At 39.6% G+C, this 27347-nt stretch overlaps 1 protein-coding gene across 1 annotated transcript; it reads left to right on the forward strand.

The window, feature by feature from the left end:
• Nucleotides 1-1452: 1452 nt before the first annotated feature.
• On the forward strand, nucleotides 1453-27347 carry MTR (5-methyltetrahydrofolate-homocysteine methyltransferase). Its single transcript, XM_053459270.1, has 33 exons — nucleotides 1453-1586; nucleotides 5356-5570; nucleotides 6775-6864; nucleotides 7162-7231; nucleotides 7564-7656; nucleotides 8261-8367; nucleotides 10943-11002; nucleotides 12638-12732; nucleotides 14062-14162; nucleotides 14369-14430; nucleotides 14788-14855; nucleotides 15636-15715; nucleotides 15956-16068; nucleotides 16502-16642; nucleotides 16807-16992; nucleotides 17445-17624; nucleotides 17774-17890; nucleotides 18322-18462; nucleotides 18556-18645; nucleotides 18883-19035; nucleotides 19122-19229; nucleotides 19434-19534; nucleotides 19916-19983; nucleotides 20644-20764; nucleotides 20991-21072; nucleotides 21184-21282; nucleotides 22009-22084; nucleotides 22574-22729; nucleotides 23949-24145; nucleotides 24389-24589; nucleotides 25295-25487; nucleotides 25847-25959; nucleotides 26203-27347. The coding sequence occupies exons 1-33, from the start codon at nucleotides 1547-1549 to the stop codon at nucleotides 26290-26292; spliced, it is 3807 nt and encodes a 1268-aa protein (XP_053315245.1). The 5' UTR covers nucleotides 1453-1546; the 3' UTR covers nucleotides 26293-27347.

Genomic DNA, 27347 nt, shown 5'->3' on the forward strand with positions numbered 1-27347 from the left:
AATCCTCCAATAGCCTTCTCACTGTAAATTATTAATCCAAATAATAAATATAAATGTGATGTCCGCAAAGTGAATATCCACATACAACAATGGTGGTGAGATATTCCTAGAGAGTCAGACCTACTACTGAACATCGACCCCCACATCAGTGCTGGCCTTAAAAAATGGAACACCAACAAAACGTCACCAAAAGGTAAGCAACTAAACGTATTGGAATAACCGGTGGGGGGGAAAGCAGAGGAGGCAGCCTGATGCACGTTTCATTAGCAATGTAACAACTTTGTGGCAAACAGTGAGGTGGCTGTGCACTGCACCTGGATGTTGCCCTAGGCCTAGTCATCCTTAAACTACGAGGACAGAAGGGGCAATGGGTGCTAATAAATGGGCATACAACATGCCTTGAATGCCACCAAATGGTTTTATGCTAAATGAGCGGTAAGAAAATCGTATGCGTTTACAGCACTTTCTTAGCTGTGTAGAAGTCATTATGGGCTTCCATTCTCACCATTAATGCAGAGCCTCAGTTGAATGGCGGTCATCAATTAGTTTGCTTTAACGGATGCTTGCTTTAGGAAACTTTTATTTGTTTGTCACTTAGAAACCACTTATTTCTGCTGACAACCTTTAGATAGCAGCCATAACAATTAATCAAACCATTCCCACAGATTTTTTGTTTTTGGCTACCTCAGTTATTTATATGTACCCTCCTCCATACGGCCCGTTTCCACTTTACCTCATCAAAGAGCGCCAAAACAGGTTTTAATTGCGCCAAAATGTGGCAAACGAATTAATTAATCTTAAAGAAATTTCAAAGATTTTATCATTCGTTTTTGTTTGTTTCGTTATTGGAGATTCATACAAAATGGTGAAATCTTGTTAAAAATAACACAAGTCTGATAATTACACACCGTATTTGCTCGATAATAAGACAAGTTTTTTTTCTGCGCAAATGCTCTGCAAAATACCCCTCGTCTTATAATTTGGCCTCAAACAGAGGTCTGACTATAAGACTAAGATCCGGATATGAGTGCATCTCGCAGATGTTCACCGGCTGCCAGAGAGAAGGATCCCTCGCTGCATTGCAGAAGACCTGGATCCTATAATCGAGCAAATACGGTATATGTATTTATATATATAGATATCTATATATCTATATAGGTATATAGATAGACATATAGATAGATATAGCTATATTAATCTAAAAGGACAGTTCAATGAAAAGTTAAGTACTCATTTTTATGGTATTGGAAACAAACACAGGCGTGAGTGTTGTTGGCATTAGTATTTTTTTTGGGGGATATTCATTCTCTACCAAGTCAAGCTGCTGAGTGCGCCCCGCTGCAGCTTAGAACAGCACATGACCATAGGTATTGAGGGCAACTACTGCTAGCCGGCTTCAGGTGCGCTACTGAGCATGCGCCGTGGGATTCCGTTCACAGGAAGCACTTGTGTCATAACCAGTTACACACTGCTCCGGCACCTCTGCTGCCTGCCCGGTCTAGTGCCGCGTGTCCTGCGCGCTGTGTGTGCAGCCAGAGCCCGCAGCATGCCTCCCACCTTCCAGCAGCAGCACTCCGGCGCTCCGGGTAATGCCAGCCGTGTATGCGTGTGTATATGTGTGCGTGCGGTGCCACTGGGCACGTGCGGTGTACGCAGATACTCTGCCAACTCCGTGCGGTTCACTCACTGCCTCTCTCCTCACAGCTCTCACATTGCACTGGCTAGTTTACACGCGTGACGTCACTGTGTTTTATAACGCTGTTATTATTGTGTGATTACGCTTATTATTCTATGTTGAATTATTTTAATGGAATGTAAATGGCAGATGGAGAACTTTACACTTCGGATTTCTTTATCAGAGGCATTTGTTGCCACTTTTGTTACTGGCAATGCCCACTTACCACTGTTGCCTGTAGGGTGGTGGCCAGTCATATATATATGTTGCCTGTCAGAAAATGTGTAAAGTGACAGTTAAATGGTCCGGATGACACGGGCGCTGCTGCCAATCTATACGCCCTTACATCCTGGTGAAGTTTATTACTTTTTCATTTTTGTTTATATACAAAGGAGAGAGCACACCACAAAGTGATCAGGATGATTAGTTTAATCGTCACAAAACACTGTGTTACTAGTTTGTTACACATTCTACCATGGACAAACAGAGCATAGCAAGTAATGTATCACTTAATTTGACCCTGGGGAGCTCTTACAGTCTTTGAGATAGATGTTGGGTTACAATATTCCTTTGCTGTTTAGAAGTATAGCGACCAAGTTCTAGAATGAGTAACCCGTTAAAATGCCTGTTGAAATCCCGCCGCGGTTAGCAGTACGTTACGGCGTTGGTGTTGGATGGCGTTGGAGGTTTGGCTTGTGTGATGCTGTTTGGAGCTGTACTGCTGCCGCTTCCATTGCAGATCTTTCTATAAGATTCAGACTTACAGAATGATTTAAAGCTCATTGTACACAGATTAGTTGGCGATATATGGTAAGGGTTTCCAACAAATTTCTTGTTGTTACCATTATGGTTTTTCCATATGCACAGTTACAAAGCCCACACAGGCTACTGCTATTCTGTATATACATTTCATTATTTATTTATTAGGTTCCCCCCCACCTTATCTAGATGTTTAGTTGATCTTGACCCTTGTACTTTTCCGAGTAGGGAATAGTGAGCTGCCACGGCTATCATATGTACTTTCCTCTTCCAAGCCAGCTTGTATAGGCAAAGGTTGAGTTTCTAAGTTCACGCTTTGCGTTTCATGTGAATGTCGCAGATGATGCATTTCTCGTAAATGAAGAATTGTTCATGTAATTAGGAATTCTTCAGTCGGACCTGTGTTTTCATAATTAAATAGAATTGTCACATTGTTTTGTTACTAGAATGTGAATACAAGCAAACGTTGGGTACCCAATCTAGACTCCATAGGAGTGAAGACCTGGGGCCGAATCACTGTTGATGGGGTTGTCCCTTTCGCAGCTTTTAGCAGTCGATTCAGAAAAGAGCAGAAATATATATTTTGTGTGTACGGAAATTTAACATGGTTTCTTCCACAGTAATCAATAGCTGGTATCACCAACATTTTGACTTGGGGTCTCCGGCTTCTGTTAAAACATTGGGCTAGTGATTTCTATATCGCTTCAAAGCAGGATACGCATTGAAGCGCGTGTATAGATGCTGCGGGGCCCTATACCATATGTCCCCTTCTGTCACCCATGACAGCTGATCACAGGAGCCATGTCCTGCAGCGCTGTATGCGCCCAGAGGCATAATGATTATTATTGGTACACACTGCTGTGACTTGAGCACAACGTATTTCAATTATTTTTCCTCTGTTATCCAAATGTGGGTCTGTTGGCTTAAAGTAATTTTGCTGCATGTTACAGATTCTGCAGAATCCCACATATGTATTCCCCCCTCCCCCATCTAGTTGCTGTGTTCAGCCAAACACATCTCCATTTACGTGATGTACTTACTGCCTGTCCCTTCCGGCCCTGGCTCGGCAAACATGTTTAGGAGGGTCTAATGAGACCCCACTGATTTCAATGGGAGCATTCTCCTGCTACTCATTGGCTGCTTCAAGCAGCCAATACGTGGTAACCGTTGTCAGACCACATAGGAAGGCAAGGAGCTGTAGCTTCTACTTAAGGCAAGTCTTTAATTACTCACAAAGTAATTCAATATAAAAGTTTTGTTTGGTGAGGCTATTGAGGACAGTAAACTATCCATTTAAGCTTAGAAATAAAACACATTCAAGACTTCTACAGTGTCAATTGACATCACAAAAAATCTGCAGGGGCCCAGTGTGATCGCTCTCTGGAGTGATTACATTCGCCATATATAAAGGCAGCATACCTTTCAAATATAGCGGTGCCTTGCTGCTGGAAAGAGCTTAGCCGCTGTGGCTGAAATGCCTTGATACCAGGGAGCCGTGTGATTGCTCTCCATATTGGAGGCAGCATACCTTTACCAAGATGATGGCGCCCTTCTGCTGGCCAGAAATCAGAAAATCAAAAAAATTATAACGCAAATCTGGATAAATATTATAATCTATTTAGCAGATTTATGCATTAGCTTTTGTGGATAAGTAAAATATTTTTGAAATAAAATTCAGAAAGATTTTTTTCTTCTTCTTCTTCTTCTTCAAATTTTCACTTTAAAAAAAGCCCTTATTGTCCTGAAAAACAGTATATAATTTGTGTGGGTACAGTAAATGAGAAAATGACAGCAGGAATGTTAAAACAGCCCTTGTCAGAAAAAGTAAAAAAAAAACCAGTCCGGTCATGAATGGGTTAAAGTACTCCGTACTGTAATATGCATTCTTCCATAGTGGGGTGTCAAGGACTGTAACCCTTTAACCTGCTCTTGAATCTGCTATCTCATGCATGCTCGATGAACTGGTGTTATCTCGCAGGAATAAGAGGTATTTTAAACTGCTGGTTACTTTTTAGTTAAGTAATCTATCCCGTTTATTTCCTGAAGGTTTTTAGTGCACCAGTTTACTTTAAGAATGTTAATACTAGGATTATTTGTGTCACGGAAATACACTTCACTTTCAAAAGGCACTTTCCCAAGTGGGGGATTGAGGTCAACTGAAAATGATCAAGGCTGTCCTCATGTGACCTTTCAATATAGTATTGAATGTGTTTTTTAGGCTTAGAGGAACAATTCACTGCCCCTGAAAGCGTCACCAAACAAACATGCATATAAAAGTATTTTGTGAGCACTTTAATGGGCATTCTTTAATAATTGGGAACAAAAGACTTGGGTAGAAGCTGCAGCTCCTTGCCTCCTCCTTGGTCCAAAGATCCTCACCACCGTTTGACTGCTTGATTGAAATCAGTGGGAGAGCATTCTGTGCCCTATGGGGTCTCGGTAGACCCCCATGCGATGCTCGCTGCATGTGTTTCATTTTGATGAATTATTCAATAGGTGCATTACAAAGGTATTTATTGTTGGAAATAGCTGGAAAAAAGCTTTGTTATGATTGGCAAATCTGTTTTCCTTCCCAAGTACTGCAAAGTTGAGAAATAAACAGATATAACAAGCATAAAGCAATATCATTTCATGGTAGTAGCAATATAATATGTGGTTATGGGGACAGTTATCACAATATATATATATATATATATATATATATATATATATATATGGGCAGTATCTCTAACTTTCGTTAATGTTGTGACTTTAAATTGTAATACACTTATGGGCTGAATGTCCCTATTGGAGAAAAATAATATCAGAAATAGTCTGCAAGATTTAAAAATCATACGAGTCACACTCATACAGAGTATTCTTTAATGCTCCATACAGTATCACCAATCACAGCATATTAAATTACTTTTTCCCCCTTTCAGCTGAGGCTAAAATGAGCCTACAGGAAGAACTGGATTTGATTCTGCGGGAGAAGATCATGGTTTTGGATGGAGGGATGGGCACTATGATCCAACAACATTGCCTGTCCGAGGAAAGCTTCAGAGGGCAAGAATTTGTAGATCATCCAAAACCTTTACAAGGAAACAATGATCTGCTTAGTATTACTCAGCCGGAGATAATCTATAAAATCCACAAGGTATGATGTCCTTGGTTGAGTGGTAGGGTTTTTTTTTACATTACTGTGAGATTTTCGAGGATACTAGTATAGCACTGCTAAAGGCTTATTTTGTTGGGGGAAAATAAATAAAATAAACACAAGATTGACCTGCTAAGGAACATTAGGTACCGCAGAAAGCCATGTTCACTAAATGTCTGGATTTCCTGCGACTGTTGCAAAAATCCTATAGATCCACAACCAACCCAAGAGTGTCCTCAGAAGATCCGTGTTCTGTTGCTGCTTGTGTGAATATCCAGTAAACTAAGCTGTTAGTGCGGAAATGTCATATCTCCCTTGTAGTGCGTTGTGATATACTATATGCTTCAGGGTTAATGTTCAGGAGTTACTGGCACGTGTTGTAAATTGGCAGAAGTGTATTTTTCACCTGGAAATACTACAGTGAATCAAAGTGTACATCAGCAGGTTCTTCATGCAGGCTAAGTTCCGTTAGACACAGAATTCTATATAAACCTCTAGCTTTTATGATAAGTTTTCAAAACAATACTTGTTTTGTCTATTTACTGGAGACGTTATAATTAGACCGTGTTCTTCCCTTTCATTTTTTAAAGTCTCTATACTCCCACTTACTAGTGAAGGACATTAACAAAAAAAAAAACCCACGTTCTTTGCTCACATAAAACTCACAATTTATGATTTTGCAGTTTCATACAACAAACATTTTACATACGTCTACAGTTAAGTTCTACAAATGCTTATGAATCCTCGGTCTACGGTGCAACAATAAAAATAGTAATTCTTAGCAGCCCCAGGTGATAGAGCTTGCGTTATAATGGTTATATAAAAGACGTTCCGTTTCTCAGCTTCAGATTTTCTGTTGCTGAACACATTTTATGCTTGGCAGTTTTTTTGACCAGCCCTGGCTGAAAGAAACTTATATTATCAATTAAATGCCTTCCTTATAGGGAAGAAACACAGCACGATTGAGTCTTCTGGTACAGGAGGGGGTAGATTTCCTTCTAGCCGGCTTGAGTTTTTATTTTTTTATTCTGGGATATACTTTATCTTCTGCAAGCGAGAGTGTTTGATCAAAGTAATGCATGCTTATCTTACGCAGAACAAATCCTAATTGCTTTCAGATCTCAATGTACATTCTCACATCAATGAAGGGTCAGGGCAATAAAAGTTAATATTTTGCTTAAAGATATATATTTTTTTTCCGCAGGAATATCTATTGTGCGGTGCAGATATCGTGGAAACCAACACATTCAGCAGTACCAGCGTTGCGCAAGCAGACTATGCTCTCGAACACCTGGTCAGCATTCATGTCAGAGTTGCATCACGTGTCATACTTTGTCACAATATGTTTCAAAACAGTAGCTGAACTAAAATATCTATTCTTGGGTCGATGATAAAATTTGTTTCCTTATTTTGACTTCAAACATTTTGCAGAGTAACTATTATCAATAAATACATTATTTTCCAAAAAACAAATTGATTTAGTATCCTTATGGGAAAAGGTCCGGTGAGACTTCTGTCTTTATGTCTCAATGGGAAGTTCTGTATGTGATCTGCAGTAAATGTTTCACGAGTGATGTTCCTCTGTTTCCAGGCATATCGCTTGAATAAGATGTCCGCTGAAGTAGCCAGAAGAGCCGCTGATGATGTAACGTCAGAGACCGGTATAATTTACGTTTTGCACTTAAATGAAAAATGACATTAACTAAGACTACAAATACATGAGTAACAAAATACATAGAGCATGATATTCTATCGATGTACAAGAAATAAATGGGAAAGGTATAGTTTAAAAAAAACATGGATGGTATAACAAGCTCATGATTTGTTATTTTAAGTTAAGATTTTGCTGTAAAATACTTTGCCGTCCTTGATGCGTTGTTTTATTAGCTCTGGTTGCTTTTACATAAGAAAGGTAGTCTTGTCAGGACAGGCTTCTGTGTCTTCAGTGCTCTGTTAACAATTTGTGGCTAACGTCCTTGTTTTCCCCTCTTAGGTGTGAAGAGGTTTGTTGCTGGGGCCATGGGACCGACTAACAAGACCTTGTCGGTCTCTCCTTCTGTGGAAAAACCTGATTATAGAAATATTAGTAGGTGTCCTACGGTTCTGATATATTGTCAATGACAATTTGTAGAATATTGTCCATAATGTCTAGAGTAGGCTATAAAATCGACAGAACATAAATTTATTAATATTAACAAATTCATACTAAATCCTTCCAGACAATAGAATCCCAGTGCCCTGCTTATTAAGTGGGCTTAGCAGCTGAATTATAGGTCGTCTTCAGAGTATGAGCTGGATCATACATGTGGAAAGATGGCAGTGTATTCCTTTTCTAAAACTCACCTTCTTAGGAATGATATTTGCCCTCTGAATGGTTTTAGATACCCTATGTCCCACCTTCAGCCGCGTCGGCTATATACCTCCGTGGGATGTCTCCCTGAAATATGTCTGTCTTTGCAATGCCTGGAATGGGTAAAAAAAATGGGTAGATGGTCCACTATCTATCACTGTTGGCAGAATGGAGGATTCAAACATTGGAAAAAAGATTTAAAGACGCTGACAGTGGGGAATGGTAGATGGCTGCTGCAAACTTGACAATGATATCAATTTAAATCTCACTATTCAGTTGGTATAACAGTTAGTAGGGTTGTACGTATAATCGGTCATACACAATGTTTCTATGTTTCCAGCTTTTGATGAGCTTGTTGAAGCTTATACAGAGCAAGCAAGAGGACTTTTGGATGGTGGAGTTGATGTTTTACTGGTAGAGACTATATTTGATACAGCTAATGCTAAGGTAAGATATTCTAATATTCTATTAATAATAGTTTTCACAAAAGATGCTTGGACTGACATGTATCCTCCATGTTGTGTGTTGCTATCGTCTCTTTGCCACAAATACGCACTAGGTGATGGGAACTATATATATATATATATATATATATATATATATATATATTAGGGCTGCAACAACTAATCGATAAAATCGATAATAATCGATAATGAAATTCGTTGCAAACGCTCTGAAAAATACCTCTCATTATATAATAGTTTAGTCTGACTCACAGCAGCAGCTCCTACTTACCAGTCCCTCCCTGTAATCACTGTGACAACTGGCCCCGCCCCTTCCTTCTCCCAGAACCACATGGCTGTGACACTCATCTAACTGTAAGTATAAAATTAATATTTGGGCTACTGAAAGTTAGGGGAGGTGGGGGTTAATTTAGGGGCAGTTATGGTTAATGGGGTGTTTAGGGATAATTTAGGGGCAGTTATGGTTAATGGGGTGTTTAGGGGCAGCTATGGTTAATGAGGTGTTTAGGGGCAGCTATGGTTAATGGGGTGTTTAGGGGCAGTTATGGTTAATAGGGTGTTTAGGGTTAATTTAGGGACAGCTATGGTTAATGGGGTGTTTAGGGTTAATTTAGGAGCAGCTGTGGTTAATGGGGTGTTTGGGGTTAATTTGAGGCAGTTGTGGTTAATGGTGTGTTTAGGGTTAATTTAGGGGCTGTTGTGGTTGACAGGGTCTTTAGGGTTAATTTAGGGGATGCTGTGGTTAATGGGGTGTTTAGGGTTAATTTAGGGCCAGTTATGGTTAATGGGGTGTTTAGGGTTAATTTAGGGTAGCTGTTTTGATTGGGTATTTAGAGTTAAGTTAGGGGTAGTTATGGTTAATGGGGTGTTTAGGGTTAATTTAATGATGAGGACTGAGGGTTAATTTGATTAATTTAATAAAGTTAACTTAAGGTGCAGTTAGAGATAAAGGGGGGCAGACTAAAGGGAATCTAAATCCTGGGGGCCGTGAAGATTAACCCAGTACTTATTTATAAAAGTATGGTGTCAGTGTGCTGTGAACGGGTCTGTGACTCTATGAGGGGACTATGAGATATCGGGCATATCTGGGGAGGACAGAGTGACATATCTGGGGGTATAAGGCATATACATTATATAAGGCATATGTGGGGAGGGCAGTGTGGCATGTCTGGGGAGGACGGAGTGGTGTATCAGGATGTATAAGGCATATCTGGGGGTAGAGTGAAGTGGCATATGTGGGGAGGGCAGCGTGGCATGTCTGGGAGGCAGTGTGGCGTGTCTGGGGAGGATGGAGTGGTGTATCAGGGGGTATAAGGCGTATTAGGGCGTATCAGGCACAGTGGCATATGTGGGGGTGGAGTGGTATATGTGGGAGGCAGCGTGAAGTGGTATATGTGGAGTGGCATATGTGGGAGGCAGCGTGGAGTGGTATATGTGGGAGGCAGCGTGGAGTGGCATATGTGGGAGGCAGCTTGGAGTGGCATATGTGGGAGGCAGCGTGGAGTGGTATATGTGGGAGGCAGCGTGGCATGTCTGGGAGGCAGCGTGGCAAGCATGGGCTCAAATGTGCATCAATTGGGGGGGCTGGTTGGGAAATAAAGACAAGAAATGCATTTTATCAAAGCTTTTTTTTATTCTGCTGTTTGTATTTAACATCATTTGTTTATTAAATTATTTTAAATAAATGAAAAATTTACATTCATTTTTTTTATCCGATTAATTGACAAAATAATCGGCCAACTAATCGATTATGAAAATAATCGTTAGTTGCAGCCCTAATATATATATATATATATATATATATATATATATATATATATATATATATATATATATGTATGTAATGAATCTGTTAATATGCACGGTACTGAGTTTAACATTGATAACTGGTTGAATAGCATTCAAGTTTTCTTTGTGAGCTTAAGTTATGTAAAGTAGAGCCCTGCGTGGGACTGCTTTTTTAATCCCGCTCCTGCTGATTTTTTTTGCCCAATCACGCCTGCTCCCGCAATGTGGGTGTTCCGCTCCCGCCGCATTTATGGCCAATTAAGCCCACCTCCTTACCTGAACTGCAGATATCCCGCAAGGCTGCCCTCGAGTTGCTCCCTCACAGCATTTCTTCTCTTGCTCTGCCCAGGAACAAGGTGGAGTCACGGGAAGTGACATCACATCACGTGACTCAGTTTTGCTCCTGGGCGGAGTAAGAGAGGAGACGCTGTAAGGGAGCAGTGAGAAGGCAGCCTTGCGGAACTGCGCGGGATTACCGGCCCATACCTGGAGTTACCCCACTGATGGCAGCCCGGGTTTCAGTGAAATAACCATTTTTATACAAAACCCTTAAACCCTGTAGAGATTGGAATGGTAACATGTGCCCCTTCATCTTGGGTTTTTACCATTTTTTCCGTTCTTTCCTATTTTTTAACCTACACCACGTACGTTTTATTTGGTTTTGTGAATGTCTCCATAGAAGTTATTTTTGCTTTTATCTCGCGCTACTTATGGAAGTTTTATGAATGGGATAATCATGTTTTTTTTTTTCTTTTTCTTTAAATACATAGGCGGCCCTGTTTGCTATCCAGAAACTCTTTGAAGAAGAATACAAAGCCAGACCTATTTTTGTAAGTCATTTTTAACAAAATACATAGTTATACCTAAAACTTGGATATTATTGTGCAGATGTGACACTTATCTCCAAAGTCATTCTTCCTATATGGTTTTCTTAGTTAATGTTAACTCAGTTTAGGCTGGTTGGTCGCCAGAACTGTTAATAAATACAATAAGTATCTTTCTAGAACAGGGGCGTCCAACCTGCGGCCCTCCAGCTGCTGCAGGACTACATGTCCCATAATGCTCCTTCAGCTAAGGGGCTGGCTGAGGAGGATGGGAGATGTAGTCCTGCAACAGCTGGAGGGCCGCAGGTTGGACGCCCCTGTTCTAGAAGTAACTAGAACTTATGATTAGGGCTGCAACAACTAATCGATAAAATCGATAATAATCGATAATGAAAATTGTTGACAACGAATTTCATTATTGATTAGTTGCAGCAGCTCCTAGTTACAGTTCCTCCCTGCAGTCACTGCCGATTGGCCCACCCACTTCCTTCATCCAGTCCCTCTCTGCACTCACTGCCGATTGGCTGCAAGGAGGGACAGAGAGAAGGGGGTGGGGCCTATCGGCAGTGACTGCAGGGAGGGACAGGGAGCCAGAAAGGGCCGGGACCAAAGTGTTGATTGGCCCCTCCCATTTCCTATACCGTCCAATGGCTCAAGAACTCGTCTAACTGGTGAGTATAAGATTAATATTTGGGCTACTGAAAGTTAGGGGCAGTTATAGTTAATGGGGTGTTTAGGGTTAATTTAGGGGCAGTTATAGTTAGTGGGTGTTTAGGGTTAATTTCGGGGCAGTTGTGGTTGATGGGGTCTTCAGGGTTCATTTAGGGGCAGTTGTGGTTGATGGGGTCTTCAGGGTTAATTTAGGGGCAGTTGTGGTTGATGGGGTCTTCAGGATTAATTTAGGGGCAGTTATGGTTAATTGGGTCTTCTCTTCAGGGTTAATTTAATGCTGAGGACTGAGGGTTAATTTAATTAATTAAATAAAGTTAACTTAAGGTGCAGTTAGAGGTAAAGGGGGGCAAACTGAGGGGAATCTAAATCCTGGGGGCACTGAAGATTAACCCTGTATTTATTTAAGAGTCTGCAAATATGAGTGCACTATGGGATATCAGGGGGGTATACGGCATACCTGGGGAAGATGGAGTGACAAATCTGGGGGTATAATGCATATAGGGTATATAAGGCATATGTGGGGAGCGGAGTGGCATATCTGGGGGTATGTGGCATATCTGGGAGGCAGTGTGGCAAGCCTGGGCTCAAATGTGCGTAACTGGGGGGGGGGGCAGGTTGGGAAATAAAGTTTTATCAAAGTTTTTTTTATTCTGCTGTTTGTTTTTTACATCCTACGTTACTTTATTAACCCCTTAAGGACAATGGGCGGTCCCTAAACCCATTGAAAACAATGCATTTTGAGCCCTTACATGTACGGGCTTTGTCATTAAGGGGTTAAATTATTTAAAATAAATGAAATTTTTTTTTATCCGATTCATTGATTAATCGAACAAATAATCGGCCAACTAATTGATTATGAAAATAATCGTTAGTTGCAGCCCTACTTATGATATGTAATACGTATATACTTGGAACAGCATGACCCTCTCAAAGTTTCATCTATTTTTTTTCTTCTCATACCATTTGTAGATTTCAGGAACTATTGTTGATAAAAGCGGTCGAACTCTTTCTGGCCAAACTGGAGAAGCGTTTGTGATTAGCGTCTCCCATGCCGAGCCAATGTGGTACGTATTAAAGTAAATAGACAACGTAGACCGTGGACTCCTATATTAACTAATGTATTAACAATAGTGCATTTGTCTTTTACATTGCATAAATACTGTATTTGTTCGATTATAAGACTGAAGAAAATGACCTCATGTTATAATCAAGGTCGTCTTTTATTCAGACGTCAGAGCCTTGCTGCCAATCTTCTTCTATAGCACTCCTGCCATCTACTATATCCCCCAAACTCGCACGCTTGTAAAGACTTGCCAGCCAATATACGGACACACGTAGGCGCAGGCCATGTGAGTTGTGCTGGGCATAATGCAGAAAGATCTCCCGTAGCCGTGCCATGATAAGATCCTAAGTTTGGGGAGTCATCTTATAATCAAGCGAATATGGTAAATACTTTTCTGTAAAATGTGCAGACTTATGAAAAACCTTAGCCAGTGTCTTGATGCAGAGACTGTATCTCTTACAGTAATACTGGCTGAGCACATACAGAACACTTGGTTACATACTGTTGTAAAAATAATGTATACATTAAAGTTACAAGCAGGATGGCTGACAACTATGAGAGTTGAAGTTCAGTGGCACCTAGAGAGCTGCCTCTCTGTTCACAATATTAGGTGTGGTGGGATTGCTTTGTTTGCTTAAAAAGTGTTAAAGGAAATGCATACTGTATCTATAAATGGTACACTGCTTCTAAAAGAAGTGGACTTGGCTCTTTTGTGCGCACTACTCCTCTAATATGTAGCTGACTTACGCACTTTTACTGGAGTGATTGGTTGTAGAAATTTAGAGATGCTTGAGGAATCCTGATGTCACTTTTTGCTGGTTGATTTATTACTGACGTGTTGAAGGGCGCAGATCCGAAAGTAAAACATGTATGTGTGCATTCCACATTTGTCAGCCGTTGATACCTGTCGAGTGTATGGGAAGTTAAAGGGACGGTTTACTATCTCACCAGACATGAGTGCTTAATAACCTACTTTGAAAACTAAAACACAGCATCTCTAGAGCTGAAACCTAATTTTCTAGCCGCTTTATGACAGGAAAGATCTCCCATTACAATCAATGATGGCACCAAATGCCTATAGGGGGACCTCAATGGAAATGTGTTCAGCACTGGAGCTCCTGTGTACACATCTCCCATCAGCGCCGTATTCTGGCCTAGACATCTGGGGCAATCATCCTTTTGAGAGTCCTGGCAGCCTGATTTGCTGCTCCTCAATGGGCCGGTTATAAGAGAGATCTCTGATCTTCCCAACCAGCCCATTTACACCATGAAGACATACACTGATGCTTACAGCACATCCACAGCTAACAGTTTTCATGTGATTTTTCAGCATAGGCTTGAACTGCGCCTTGGGAGCTGTTGAAATGAGGCCTTTCATTGAAGCCATTGGGAAATGTACGACATCCTATATCATCTGTTACCCAAATGCAGGTAAAATGTTTTGTAGAACTATGTTTACGTAGTTATAGTAACCTTTTATGTACTTTGGTAGTACATGCCCTCTCTTGGTTACACATGAAAGCATATGCCACGAGTTAAAATCATTTTTATGATTTAAAGTAGTAGGTGTATGTTGTTTCTGAGAGTAAAAGGCAACACTACCTTTGGTTGATTTAAGTTTTTTATTTATCCTACAGGTCTTCCTAACACGTTTGGTGGATACGATGAAACTCCAGAAGTCACTGCCACGCATATAAAGGTAACTGGCCCTGCAGTTTTTATGAAACCGCCATATCGTACGTAACCGCGTAATACATGTATTGGAACTCAATGGACATGGCGCCTACCACTTATACTAGACTCAATCTGTTAAATGTTCATGTAGAAACATGCCGGGCAGTGTCCATTTTGAAAGGTGGTTTAAAAACATGCCATTGCTCTAAATGTTTTTTACTCTGTGCAGCTATACACGATGACAGTGTTAAGTGTAAATTATGAGATAATTGTGAGGTGGAATATGTCTGTTCGATTAACTCGAAGTTACAATACCCACTTGCATATCCCCACCAAAGTCTTTGTACCCAAGGATTTATAATAAGTGTTTCTCTTCTTGCAGGATTTTGCATTGGACGGGTTGGTGAATATTGTTGGAGGTTGTTGTGGGACCACCCCGGCACACATCAGGTAAACGATGCAGCTCCCAGAGTAATGAACACGAAAACATAGGATTTGACGGTAGATAAGAACAATTCGGTTCATTTAATCTGCCCAGTTTTCCCTGATGTAAAGACTCGGATCTTAATCAGTCCTTGGTCTTTTCTTAGATTCTGGATATCTTTCTGCCTATCCCATTCATGCTTAAAACCCTTCACTGTATTAGTCTCTACCATTTCTCATGGAAGGCTGTTATATTTATCTACCCCCCCCTCCCCCGGGGGGGGGGGTAAACCAAGCATGTCATAGTGGATGACCTACAGGTTCTAGTTGCTTGCAAACAGGTTACAAATTGAAATGCCGTCTGTCTTTACAGGCCTGGTGTGGTCCTTAAGGCTCCTTGTATGGGCCTTAGCTTGCTTCAAGTCCATTGTTTTGCAGCCCTTAGCATGTAAAAAAAAAAAAAAAAAAATCCAAAAAAACGATAGTTCTTTGTAAGTAACTAATTAATTTGAACTTCTTACTAAATCCATTCAAATGGAATTGTACCTTGGTCTAGTTCCAGCATTACAGATGGTAGACAATTGTGGATCTCTGATGCAACTTAAAATACTTAGATATTCATTATAAAAAGCAGAATTCATTATGTTTCTATATTCCTGATATATAAGGTACCTGAAACCACCTGAGTTCGATTATTTAATATAACTACATTACTTTTTGTTTGTTAATAGTTTTTGATTTGCTGGGATCTTTTGTCATGTTTATGTATATTAAATTCCCTTTATCTTTTTCTCTCTCTCTCAACAGAGAGATTGCAGAAGCCGTCAAGCATTGTAAGCCTCGAGTTCCCCCAGCATCTGTGTTTGATGGTTACATGTTACTATCTGGTAAGAAAATTAGAGACCTTTTTTTTTTTTTTTACACTCTTCAATTCTTTGTTGAAGTTGTGGCTTTCCTGTGTATTGTTTACACAAATGAAACATGTGCACATTTGACCGAGCAGTAAGGCAAAGTGTTCTTACACGTCTTTCACACGGGTTATCCAGTGCATATGCTGAAGGATTCTGTTTACCCCTAGCTGTGTATATGAATAATTAAAAGCTTTGCCTCGTTTCTTTTGAATAAAGGTCTAGAACCGTTCAGGATTGGCCCTTACACTAACTTTGTGAATATTGGTGAACGATGTAACGTGGCGGGATCAAGAAGATTTGCCAAACTCATCATGGCAGGGAATTATGAGGTATTTTTTTGCATTCCTTTCTTAGCTAGATAAAGCTTGACATGGGACATACCTATACTAGCTTAAGAATGTGTAGCCTGTAGTAGCTTTAAAATGTACTTATGTTAAAATTCACACCATTGAGAGAAACCCAGAAATATGACATTTGTAGCTTCTGTAGTATTATTATTATTATTATAATCTTATTTATATAGCGCCAACAATTTAGGCAGCACTTAATACAATACATATATTCAATGGATATGACAAGACGAGAATTGACAGACTAAGACAAACCGATACATTAGGTGAAGAGAGATGTAAACTTTAGTAAAATATCTGTGGTGAACGGTGTATATTGTACAATGTACTCATTGTTAGGTTGTTAAAATTGATTTATTCCAGTGTGAAGGTACAATTTTTCTTAATCTAAACCCCAATCTCCCTCAAACAGGAAGCTCTGTCGATTGCCAAGGCTCAGGTAGAGATGGGAGCTCAGGTTCTGGATATCAATATGGATGACGGGATGTTGGACGGGCCTATTGCCATGGCCAGGTTTTGCAACTTTATAGCATCTGAACCCGACATTTCCAAGGTGGGCTTACTTCTAAAGTTATAGAGTTGTAGTAATATTGGTGAACTTTTTTAGCTAGGGGCTTTGGTTTATGTGTGTTTAATATGATTTGCTTTTGATTAACTATGTAATGGCCATTATATTCCTTTTTCTCACCAAGTATTTGAACATTCCTTTTCTGACAGGTGCCATTGTGCATCGACTCCTCAAATTTTGAAGTGATTGAAGCAGGATTGAAGTGCTGCCAGGGAAAATGTATTGTAAACAGTATCAGCCTGAAAGAAGGCGAAGAAGACTTTTTGGCTAAGGCAAGGAAAATAAAGCAGTTTGGCGCTGCCGTGGTCATCATGGCTTTTGATGAAGTAGGACAGGTAAGGTTCTTGTAAACTCTGTTTCGGAACTGTTGTTATCTTCTAATACATTTCATGGGATCAAGAAAATATATAATAGTTTTACCAACTAGTATTTAGTTTTATTTGCTGGAATCCTGAATGTGACTTATCCTTTCATGAATGCACAAAGCATGGATGTTACAATTAAAAGCAAAAATTGTGAATATATACTAACCCACAATAAATAAAATTTGCTGTCAGGTTGGATTTTCTATCCCAATATACTGGGAAAGATTGTGGAGCTAACATAACACTTGACCTCTTGGGACAATTTGATGTGGGTTGGGGAAGAGAAGATTGCCTGACTGACACAGGTTTTTGTTTAAATAAAATATAGAGCACCTTTCCATCCATATTAAGTCTATGGGCTGTCTGTATAAGTATAGTAGATCACTGTATGCAACTTATTCCATTTATTTTTTTGTGAACAGGCCACAGATACAGAGACAAAGGTCAGCGTGTGCACAAGAGCATATAATCTTTTGGTGGAAAAGTTGAACTTTAACCCCAATGACATCATTTTTGACCCTAACATTTTAACAATTGGAACGGGTATGGAGGAGCATGACATATATGCTATAAACTTTATTGAAGCAACCAAGATAATAAAGGTGAGTTTAAGTATTTATCATTTATTTTTATATCAATGGGTTTCAGATCAATGTGCAAACTTATTTTAGAGTCTGCCATTAACTTCTCTAGAGTAAAACGCTTATATGTTACAATTTGACTATATGATAACTTACGTTCTGGTTGCTAGTCTACTCTAAAAGGAGCCAAGATCAGCGGGGGACTCTCCAACCTTTCTTTCTCATTTCGTGGGATGGAAGTCATTAGAGAAGCAATGCATGGAGTCTTTCTTTACCATGCCATCAAGGTATGTAATGCTGTTAAGTTATTGTTCAACCAAATTGACCATTAAGCCACACTAATAGCAAACAACATATGCTGCCCAAGCAAGATATTAAGTATGATATGCAATAGTATGTGGTAAAACACAACTTTTACAAAGGCACAGGTCACTGGAGGGAAAAAAATCTGTCTATTAAGACAAATTTCTAGGTACGAGGTATCTGTATGTTAGAAACTGTTCCTCTGAGTTGTCTCTGGTGCTCAGTTTTTATCTATTAATATATTGGTTGTTTTTGAATGTTCTTGAACATAAAACTTCCATTGCTTTATTTCATGAGTGTTCTGCCAGATTTACCAAATGTTGTTTACATGCAGTTTTATTGAACTCTTTCTTTGTGTTATGTGTAATATAACCTTTAGCTTATTTTAGCCTAATAACAACCTTGTTTGTTTTAGATCGGCATGGACATGGGCATTGTGAACGCTGGAAACCTGCCAGTGTATGACGATATTGACAAAGAGCTTCTTCAGCTTTGCGAAGATCTCATATGGAACAAAGATCCAGAAGCCACTGAAAAGCTTCTGAAATATGCCCAGGTATTACAGCGCACATCTAACTTGTGTACATTGAAAATGTTAAAAATATTCGGGCTTTTAAGACTGTTCATGATATGTGTCCATCTTATACAGACCAAGGCTAAAGGGGGCAAAAAAGTGATCCAGTCTGATGAGTGGAGAAATGGCTCTGTAGAGGAGCGACTAGAATATGCACTTGTCAAGGTAGGTACGCCAACATAGGAGTTCCTTATCTCTGTTTCATGACCGCACTCTGTAAACATGGTAGCCAAAAGTAGACCAGTACTCTTTCCAAATGTCATGTGAGAAAAAAAATACACTTTGTACCTTTTTAGCAGACAGATTGCATGGAGGCAGACTGTGGTGTCCCCATATGCCTGTGCTAGTAGGGAGGGTGTTGAATTGGGCTTTTGCGTTAAACTAACCTTAACTTATGTTCAGGGCATTGAAAAATATGTCATAGAAGATACAGAGGAAGCAAGATTAAACAAAGAAAAATATAAGCGACCTCTCCATATTATTGAGGGGCCTCTCATGAACGGAATGAAAGTGGTTGGCGAACTGTTTGGTGCTGGGAAGATGTTCTTACCTCAGGTACTGTGTAGAAACCTTTATTTCCGGTCGGCACATTAGTGTGTTTGTCAAATGTTATGATCTGTTTTCTCTTCTGGTGCATACAGGTTATCAAGTCTGCCCGGGTTATGAAAAAGTCTGTTGGTCACCTCATTCCATTTATGGAGAAAGAAAGAGAAGAAATGAGAGCCTTGTCTGGCAGCATGGAAGAGGATGTAAGCACGCGAGCCCCCGTTTTCAATACTGATTACTAATGTACTGGGGATAACATCTTGCCCAGTTGATTTTTAGCTGAATGAAATGAGCTGGTCAAAGGCATATGTTCTTTAGCATGAATGATGAATAGCTGATTCATTCCTCTCACAACAGATCTGATAATAGTCACTAATTAAGTCTGTTATTGTTTTTCCTTGGCATAGAATCCATATCAAGGCACCATTGTACTGGCAACGGTTAAAGGAGATGTCCACGATATTGGCAAAAATATAGTGGGGGTGGTGCTGGGATGCAATAATTTCAGGTTGGTGTTGTCATTCTCATGCACACATGCTCATCTTTAGCTCTGTGTGTGTGTGTGATAATTGTAGTGTGTGTGATAGTCATAAAAACAGGTTTGATACAGTTAACACCTAAACTGCCTAGCAGTATATAGCAGAATAGCAGTGGGAGTCTTCTCCTGTGCAACTGAGTTTTCCTTCTTAAAATGCTTGCACATTGTGATGGAGCCAGTTCTGTTCCTGTGCTGCCAAAACTGGTATATTTAGCCTGTTGTGAGTTTTAACAAATGGAGTCCAGATGTGATAAATGGCTGATTTATAATATACAAATGTGTGTGCGCTTCTTTATGACATGATTTGCCTTTGGTGTAGTTTCTAGTTCTCTTTCCACCCTTTCGTTCTAGGGTTATTGATCTGGGCGTAATGACCCCCTGTGATAAAATACTCAAATCTGCGATTGAAAACAAAGCTGGTGAGTGAAACACTGTGTACTATCCTCCTCTCACAAAAAAACTAAACAAAACACAGCATTGTCAAATATTATAACCCCCATTCTATGACCCCTTACAGAAAGTTTATCAGGATTACAATAAAAGAAAGTTTGCTTAGTTTATAGCAGTTTAGGTTGAGAAAAGACATGTCCATCAAGCTCAACCCTTGTTGAAAACTTTTTTTTGTTTTGTTTGCCGTAAATGGACAGTTTAATGTCCCTGACAAACCTATTTACGAAGAATGCATAAGTACTCTGTAAGTAGTTAATATGCATTTTTTTAAATGCCTGACCTAGAAATTGTAGCAGCCCTCCTACTCTGTAGTCCAACATTTGTTGCCACCAATTGGCTGCTTGAAGCAGCCGGTCGGTGACCACAAAGCATGCCCGTAGACATGGATGGGAACGCTTTCCACGCATGCACAGGATTTGCTGAGCCTGACTCTATTTTAAGTATATGGCGTGCAGGGAGATGTGTTCGACCAGGGCAAAACGCATATATTCTGCAGGATTAAATTTAAAATTACATGCATTATACTCTAGGACCAACAAATAATTAGACAACCAAAGCAGTTTAAAGCAATTAAAATATTTGGTTTCGTATGCATGAAGAATTGTAGCTCTGTGTTTGACCTTTTGTAGACATAATTGGCCTGTCTGGTTTAATCACTCCTTCTCTGGATGAAATGATTTTCGTTGCCAAAGAAATGGAACGGCTTTCAATTAAGATCCCTCTTCTAATTGGTGGAGCCACAACGTCTCGGTACGTGGTACAAACTAATAGCACATTGCATAGTAATAAAGTTTCATGCCTACCCAAGAAAACAAGTAATAAAAAAACAAATATCTATCTATATATCTATACAATATTGGAAGACAATTTATTGATGCATTATGAGAAATTCTACCTATTCAGAAACTGTGATGAGAATTTAAGACTGTTCTAAACTACCGTTTGTCATAATTCCTGCCGCGGGTCTCTTTCCTAGGACACATACAGCAGTGAAAATTGCACCCCGCTACAGTTCCCCAGTAATTCATGTGTTGGATGCATCCAAAAGCGTGGTGGTTGTAAGTATGCAACATACAGCAGCAACTGTCATGGAAAGCACTGGGAAATTAAAGTCATTGTGTTTGCTATAAAGCATTTAATTTACCACTTGTTAATGCAATTTTATTTAGTGCTCTCAGCTTCTCGATGAAAATTCCCGGGAGGACTTTTTAGAAGAAATAATAGAGGAATATGAAGATATTCGCCAAGAACATTATGAAACCCTAAAGGTAAGGCTGTGTACTTTTACAATTACCTGGCACTAAGATTTCATCTATTAAGATTTTTCTCTATAATTGTCCTAAGATGTTAGGCTGTCCTGATACTTTCCTCTCCCAAGGTCAGACCCGTAGGCAGTTGCTAGTATTGTAATGGTGAGAACCTTATACAGTCCTGCAGAAAGAGCCGTTCTTTAGCAAAGTGCTGCTATCACATAGCAACCAGTGGAACAATTCCACAAATTCGCATTTAGCCCTTTGTACTTGTTTTATTTGCATAATTATGAGCATAGATAGAGTTTGAGTGGGTCACCACCAGGGCCTAGATTGGGGAATTTAAATGGGCCATGGAACATTAGGGCCAGTGGCTGATAAATGATATATGTGCACTAAATGCTCTTACACACACACTGCGTGTATCCAGCCTGCATATTCAAAGGGTAGTAAAGTAGTAGTAGTAGTAAAAGGTAGCTGACCCATGCCATCGTGCCAGATCACCACTCCAAAGCAACTGTGTGCTGCACATGTGTTCGTGAACTACTTCCATTTAAAATAATTTTAAACGGCAGTCATGAAAGTTGCTTCGGGATTCTTTGGTGGCAGCATTAATGGAGTAGTATCGTGCCAGCTTTTGTTTATAGCGAAAGGTATAGCACAGGAATAATTCCATGTCCAAAGTCATCTTTTCTGACAATATGTGAAATTAACTTTTAATAACTGCAGTCATTTCTAAATTAGGAAAGAAAATCTTTAACTTTACAAAAGGCGAGAAGTCAAGGATTCCACATTGATTGGCATTCTCACCCCGCTCCAGGTATTTTTATTTTTTTTCCAATTTGATTTGCTGTAGAAAAATATTTTGAAAGAATTGTTACAAAAAAAAAAAAAAAAAAACACTTCCCAGTACTGTGTTGTATAGGTTTGGGAGTTGTGTGCTCTATAACGATACAGCAAGTAAGAAAAATAATGTTCGATTTAAAATAGAATGTATTTGGTGTTGGTGCATGTAATTACTGCTGCGCATACAGCAATATTATCCAGAAAAAGGCTTTTTTTTTCTTGCTGTGTAAGTCTTTGTTTTTGTTTTTCTGTTTTTTTCTTCAATAATTTTACCGATCTTGTTGAATGAATATTATATTTTCTTGTTATGTGGTGGTCTATAGTGTATTCCACCTACGAACACAAACATTGAGTCTAATTAACAAATGTAATTGTGTTTGGTATTTACTACAGCAGTTGAGTTGTTTCAGTGTTGGTGGCAAAAATCCACCTAACTACTTCATATTCGGTTTTCCTTTCCTAGTTCGACCAAAGTTTACAGGAACCAGAGTCTTCAGAAACTACGATCTGGAGAAACTGCGCAACTATATTGATTGGAAACCATTTTTTGATGTTTGGCAACTCAGAGGCAAATACCCCAACAGGGGATTTCCAAAAATCTTTAACGACAAATCAGTGGGTAAGAGTTCTTTCTAAATGTTTATAGTTTTTTTTACTAGTTTAGTGAAAAAATGCTTGCTTACTACCAATGAAGTGACCTCACGATGGTAAGCATTCTGCCCGGTGAGTGCTTTAGGCAGCTCTGAATGAGGTTGCTAAAACACCAAGCTGGCCCTCCATAATGCATAATTCAATTTAAAAGAGGATTTAGCAAGCTCACTGATTTACCTTTTATGCAATATACGGTGTATCATGCAGGATGATTTAATTGGGGTTGGTTACTTAAACCTGCAACATTCCTCCAAACTTTAGCGAATAACCCTGATGTGTCTGATCAGATATTGAAATTGAAATTGAAGAATTAGTGAAGGATATTAAATGTCACATTAATGTCCAAACATATGTATTCTTCATTATGGTCACTAGTGCTTTCTGTGAATTGAGCTCCAAAGACAATTTTGTGGTTGCAAAATGTTACATCAGTTCAACATCTCAGGAAAACCATGTTCTGAGCTATCAAATCACCAAGTTTGCTGCAGCTTTAAAAGATTTTAATAGAGTCGGGGCCGTGATAAGGGTGGTGCGCCCATTACTGGTGTACTCTCACAACCCTTGCCAACAGGCCCCCAGTAACTGGAGCGTACAAGCGGGGTCACGTAACATAAATGATGTGGTCCTACAGTGGTAGATACTGCTGTAAAATAGGCCCCCTTGGCCGAGCATACCGATAGACTGCATGCCACATTTCTTCAGGCCCAACACGCTGAGTCTGAGTGCCGGGACATGGCATCATTTCCTAGAGCCCAGACGTAGCATGTGAAGACCTTGAGAAAGCAGAAGAGCTGACACCAGCCTACCCCCTCCTGAGCCAACAAAGGTAGATTGCAAGTGTTGATAAGTATGTAAGTGTGTGTATGTCTTAGTATGTGTGTAAGCATGAAGCATCAAGGAGCAAAACAGGCCGTTGGCGTGCAGCTCGTCGAAAGATTGTTGGTTATAGGGGACCCTGAATAAATACTGCAGCAGGTGCCACTAACCCTTGGCTTGCCCCTTATAAGTTGTGCTTATGGTAGGATCTTAAGGCAGAGTAATGGGTGGAACCATGGCAGGGGCATGAGGCCCAGGCATTAAATCTGTACTGGGCCCCACTATGGGCTGGTTAGGTTTTGTTTTATTTGTGTTTTCTTCTCCTAAAAACACCGTGTAACCCTTTATTTTGTTGTTTATTTCTTTTATAGGGGAAGAAGCAAAGAGAGTTTATGATGATGCTCAACGGTTGCTACAGGTTCTGATTAGCCAGCAGAAGTTTGAGGCCCGTGGAATTGTTGGCATTTGGCCAGCACAGAGTGTGCAAGATGATATTCTGTTGTTTGCGGAAGAAGATTCTGTGCAGTCCTCAGAACCTATTGCTACTTTTTATGGCCTGCGGCAACAGGTGAGAGACTACTGTCCTTCGCATTTCATGTTTTAAACCCTGGGTGTGATTTGCTTCCGTTTAGGGCATCATGGATAGAAGGTTACATTACAATCCCTGCTGAGGCAGAACATTAATGTAAAGTTGACTGCACACCTCTGACCTCCAGCATTCTGTGATGCAGGCAGCAGACTCACACTGGAGGTTTTCTCAACTAAACCTATATTAACTAATTCCATTAATACTTTGTTTTCTGAATTTTAGGCGGAAAAGGACTCTGCCTCTACAGACCCGTACTACTGCCTGTCTGACTTCATTGCCCCAAGGGATTCTGGGGTTCGCGACTACTTGGGTATTTTTGCCGTAGCCTGCTTTGGAGTAGAAGAGCTAAGCAAAGCCTACGAGAGACAGGGAGACGACTACAACAGTATCATGGTCAAGGCTTTGGGAGACCGAATAGCTGAGGTGAGGTTTGCGCCCGGCTTGCTGTGGTGATGCAAATACTCCAATTCTTGGAGTGTGCCATAGTTTTCTTTACACCTCTGCCCACATAAAATGGACACAGAATTTGCCATGGTACTTTACAATACATTTTTTTAAGGTATACTTGATGGTGGGTAAAATGTGTGTTTTATCCCTTTTGCGTCATCTAGGACAATACCCTTTTGCGTCATCTAGGAAATAAACATGTTTAGTACCAGTATTCTGTCCCAGCATATGCTTGTATTTATGCTAAATGGCAGCGTTTAGGCTTAATGGGATGCAATACAAATGAGAAGAAATACTGCTAATTAAAGTAAATGTTTAGTTCACCTTAGATATTTATGGGTAAAAAAAATTCTGCATGCAGGACACATCTGCACAAGACAAGAAAACCTATTCATTCAGAATCTGTACACTACTCTTCATACAATGTAATCTACAGCTTTATAAAGTCATTAATGAAAACTGCATATTGTGTTTTGTGTGTATTTTTGTTTAGTTACTTAGTTCAAATGTTCGCCTCAGGGAAGTTGAGATCGGCAACCACATTATCTAACCAGTATCCTTTCTAGTGTAAAGATCTGTAAAATGCAGGAGTTCAGTAATTAAATATATCCAATTTAATATAGGTAGAAAGATAAGGATAACACCAATAATCATTTTTACTTACGGCAATCATTACTTAAGGCATTCGCGGAGGAGCTCCATGAGCAAGTACGGAAGGAGCTGTGGGGCTACTGTACTGACGAGGCGCTTGATGTGGCTGATCTTCGCAAGATACGCTATGAAGGCATCCGGCCAGCACCTGGGTACCCCAGCCAGCCCGACCACACAGAGAAAATTACCATGTGGAAACTGGGGAACATTGAGGAAGAAACAGGTATTTTTGTGAAAAGCTGCCTTACTTCAACTCTGGCATTAAGACTTTGCTTGTTTCCAGCGGTGAATTTAATACGATAGCATGACCGCCATGGCTGCTTCCATGAAGTCTGTAGCTCTGCTTCCCGTTTGCTGCTATGAAATTGTAAAAGGAAATATGAGAGAGAAATCCTAAGCTTTTTCTAAGGATACACAGTTTCCCCATTTCTAATTGGTAATAAAATAGATACTTGAAATAGATGAGGACTGATAGTGGCACACTTGTATTTTATTAGCGCTTACGTCCTAGTCAGGTCATTGAAAAAAATCCAATGTACAGTTTAATACTTCTATTCCTGTTATTTCTCTTTTCTCCAATAGGAATCAAGCTTACAGAATCCTTGGCTATGACCCCTGCAGCTGCAGTCTCTGGTTTATTATTTTCAAACCCGAAGTCCAAATATTTTGCTGTTGGAAAAATTTCAAAAGATCAGGTATGCTTATTGACATGTATGAGAGAATTGTGCTGAAAACGTTCACCATGTACTACAGGAGGCATGAATTCGCCTAAATAGAACTATAGCAAAACTATGAAAATTGGCCTGCCTTCCATGGGCCACAGTACTAAAAATTACCCTGGTACTCAAAAGGTTAAGCGCGTTGTAAGAGAGCCGTTTATGGTACGTCTGTCTGCAGGATAACGTGTACTCATTTTTTTTCTTTATGCCATTTTCCAGGTTGAAGATTATTCTTGTAGAAAAAATATGCCGGTGGGAGAAGTGGAAAAATGGCTTGGCCCAATCCTGAGCTATGATCCCGATCAGTAAGATCTCTTCAAAGTGCTAACAACGGTTTTACGAACAGTAGATATCTTCCAGTTAGACTCACAGATCAATCAGTCTTAAGTTTTAGTTAAATTGTTTATTTTGAAGGTCTCTGGCTTCCTCGTTACTTAAAAAAAAAATAATAATAATCAAGGAACATTTAATAACCACTCGAAACTTTTTTAAATTAAGGAAGAGACTGGGTTAACGCCTGACTTGATGCCATTCTATGACCTTTTTATTTGATGGACACATAACAAACACAATGTGTGAGCCTTTTGTGAACGAATTAAGGCACATTTTGTCTCTTTCTCCATAACAGAACTGGAAAGAAACATCCTGTTTTTTAACTGCTTAAAAATGCTACATTCTAGAATGCAGTTTACTATGGTATTAATAATGCACTTTAATACAAATCTGAATAACTGTGTCCTATGTTTCATAAAGTACTTTATTTTCTTCTATGATATCATGTACAGCTATAGACTATTTGAGGGGAAAAGAAAAAGTACCAAGCAACTTTTTATATAACATTCATTTCTTAACGACCATGAAGCATTACAATGGATAGTCAAACAATCAGTAAAATATTGAACGTAACATTTCCAATGTCCGGCTCCAGTGATGACTACACGGCTATTATGCTAACTGAAGGGTCACCCCAGGCTGGATATTAACCTGCAGCCTTCAGTTATTGATAAATATCACATGCGGCCTCAGTTGCTAAAGTATTGCCCATCCTAGGTCTATAGTGACGTCCACATCATATTATACAAACCTTTAATGTAGATGATTAAATTATACATAGTTCACGTGAAAGAACCTTGGAGAAATCTGTTTCTTTGTTGTGTTTGGAATACCCAAGATGCAAATTATGGAAAAGCTGCTGCATTAACCCCTTAAGGACAATGGGCGGTCCCTAAACCTATTGAAAACAATGCATTTTGAGCCTGTACATGTACGGGCGTTGTCATTAAGGGGTTAAAGGGATACGATACACAACACAACGGTTTTGAATTAACTATGTATTGTCAATTAAAAATATTTTTCTTCCATAA

Source organism: Spea bombifrons, chromosome 3 (genome assembly GCF_027358695.1).
Source record: "Spea bombifrons isolate aSpeBom1 chromosome 3, aSpeBom1.2.pri, whole genome shotgun sequence".
Lineage (NCBI taxonomy): Eukaryota > Metazoa > Chordata > Amphibia > Anura > Pelobatidae > Spea > Spea bombifrons.

Bases quoted from the DNA above. Each gene is read 5' to 3' on its own strand.
- MTR (XM_053459270.1), top strand. From the start codon at position 1,547: ATGCCTCCCACCTTCCAGCAGCAGCACTCCGGCGCTCCGG. The intron at 7,657-8,260 runs GTAGGTGTCCTA...CTATGTTTCCAG, and splicing joins ACCTGATTATAGAAATATTA to CTTTTGATGAGCTTGTTGAA. The intron at 16,993-17,444 runs GTAAGGTTCTTG...TTTTGTGAACAG, and splicing joins CTTTTGATGAAGTAGGACAG to GCCACAGATACAGAGACAAA.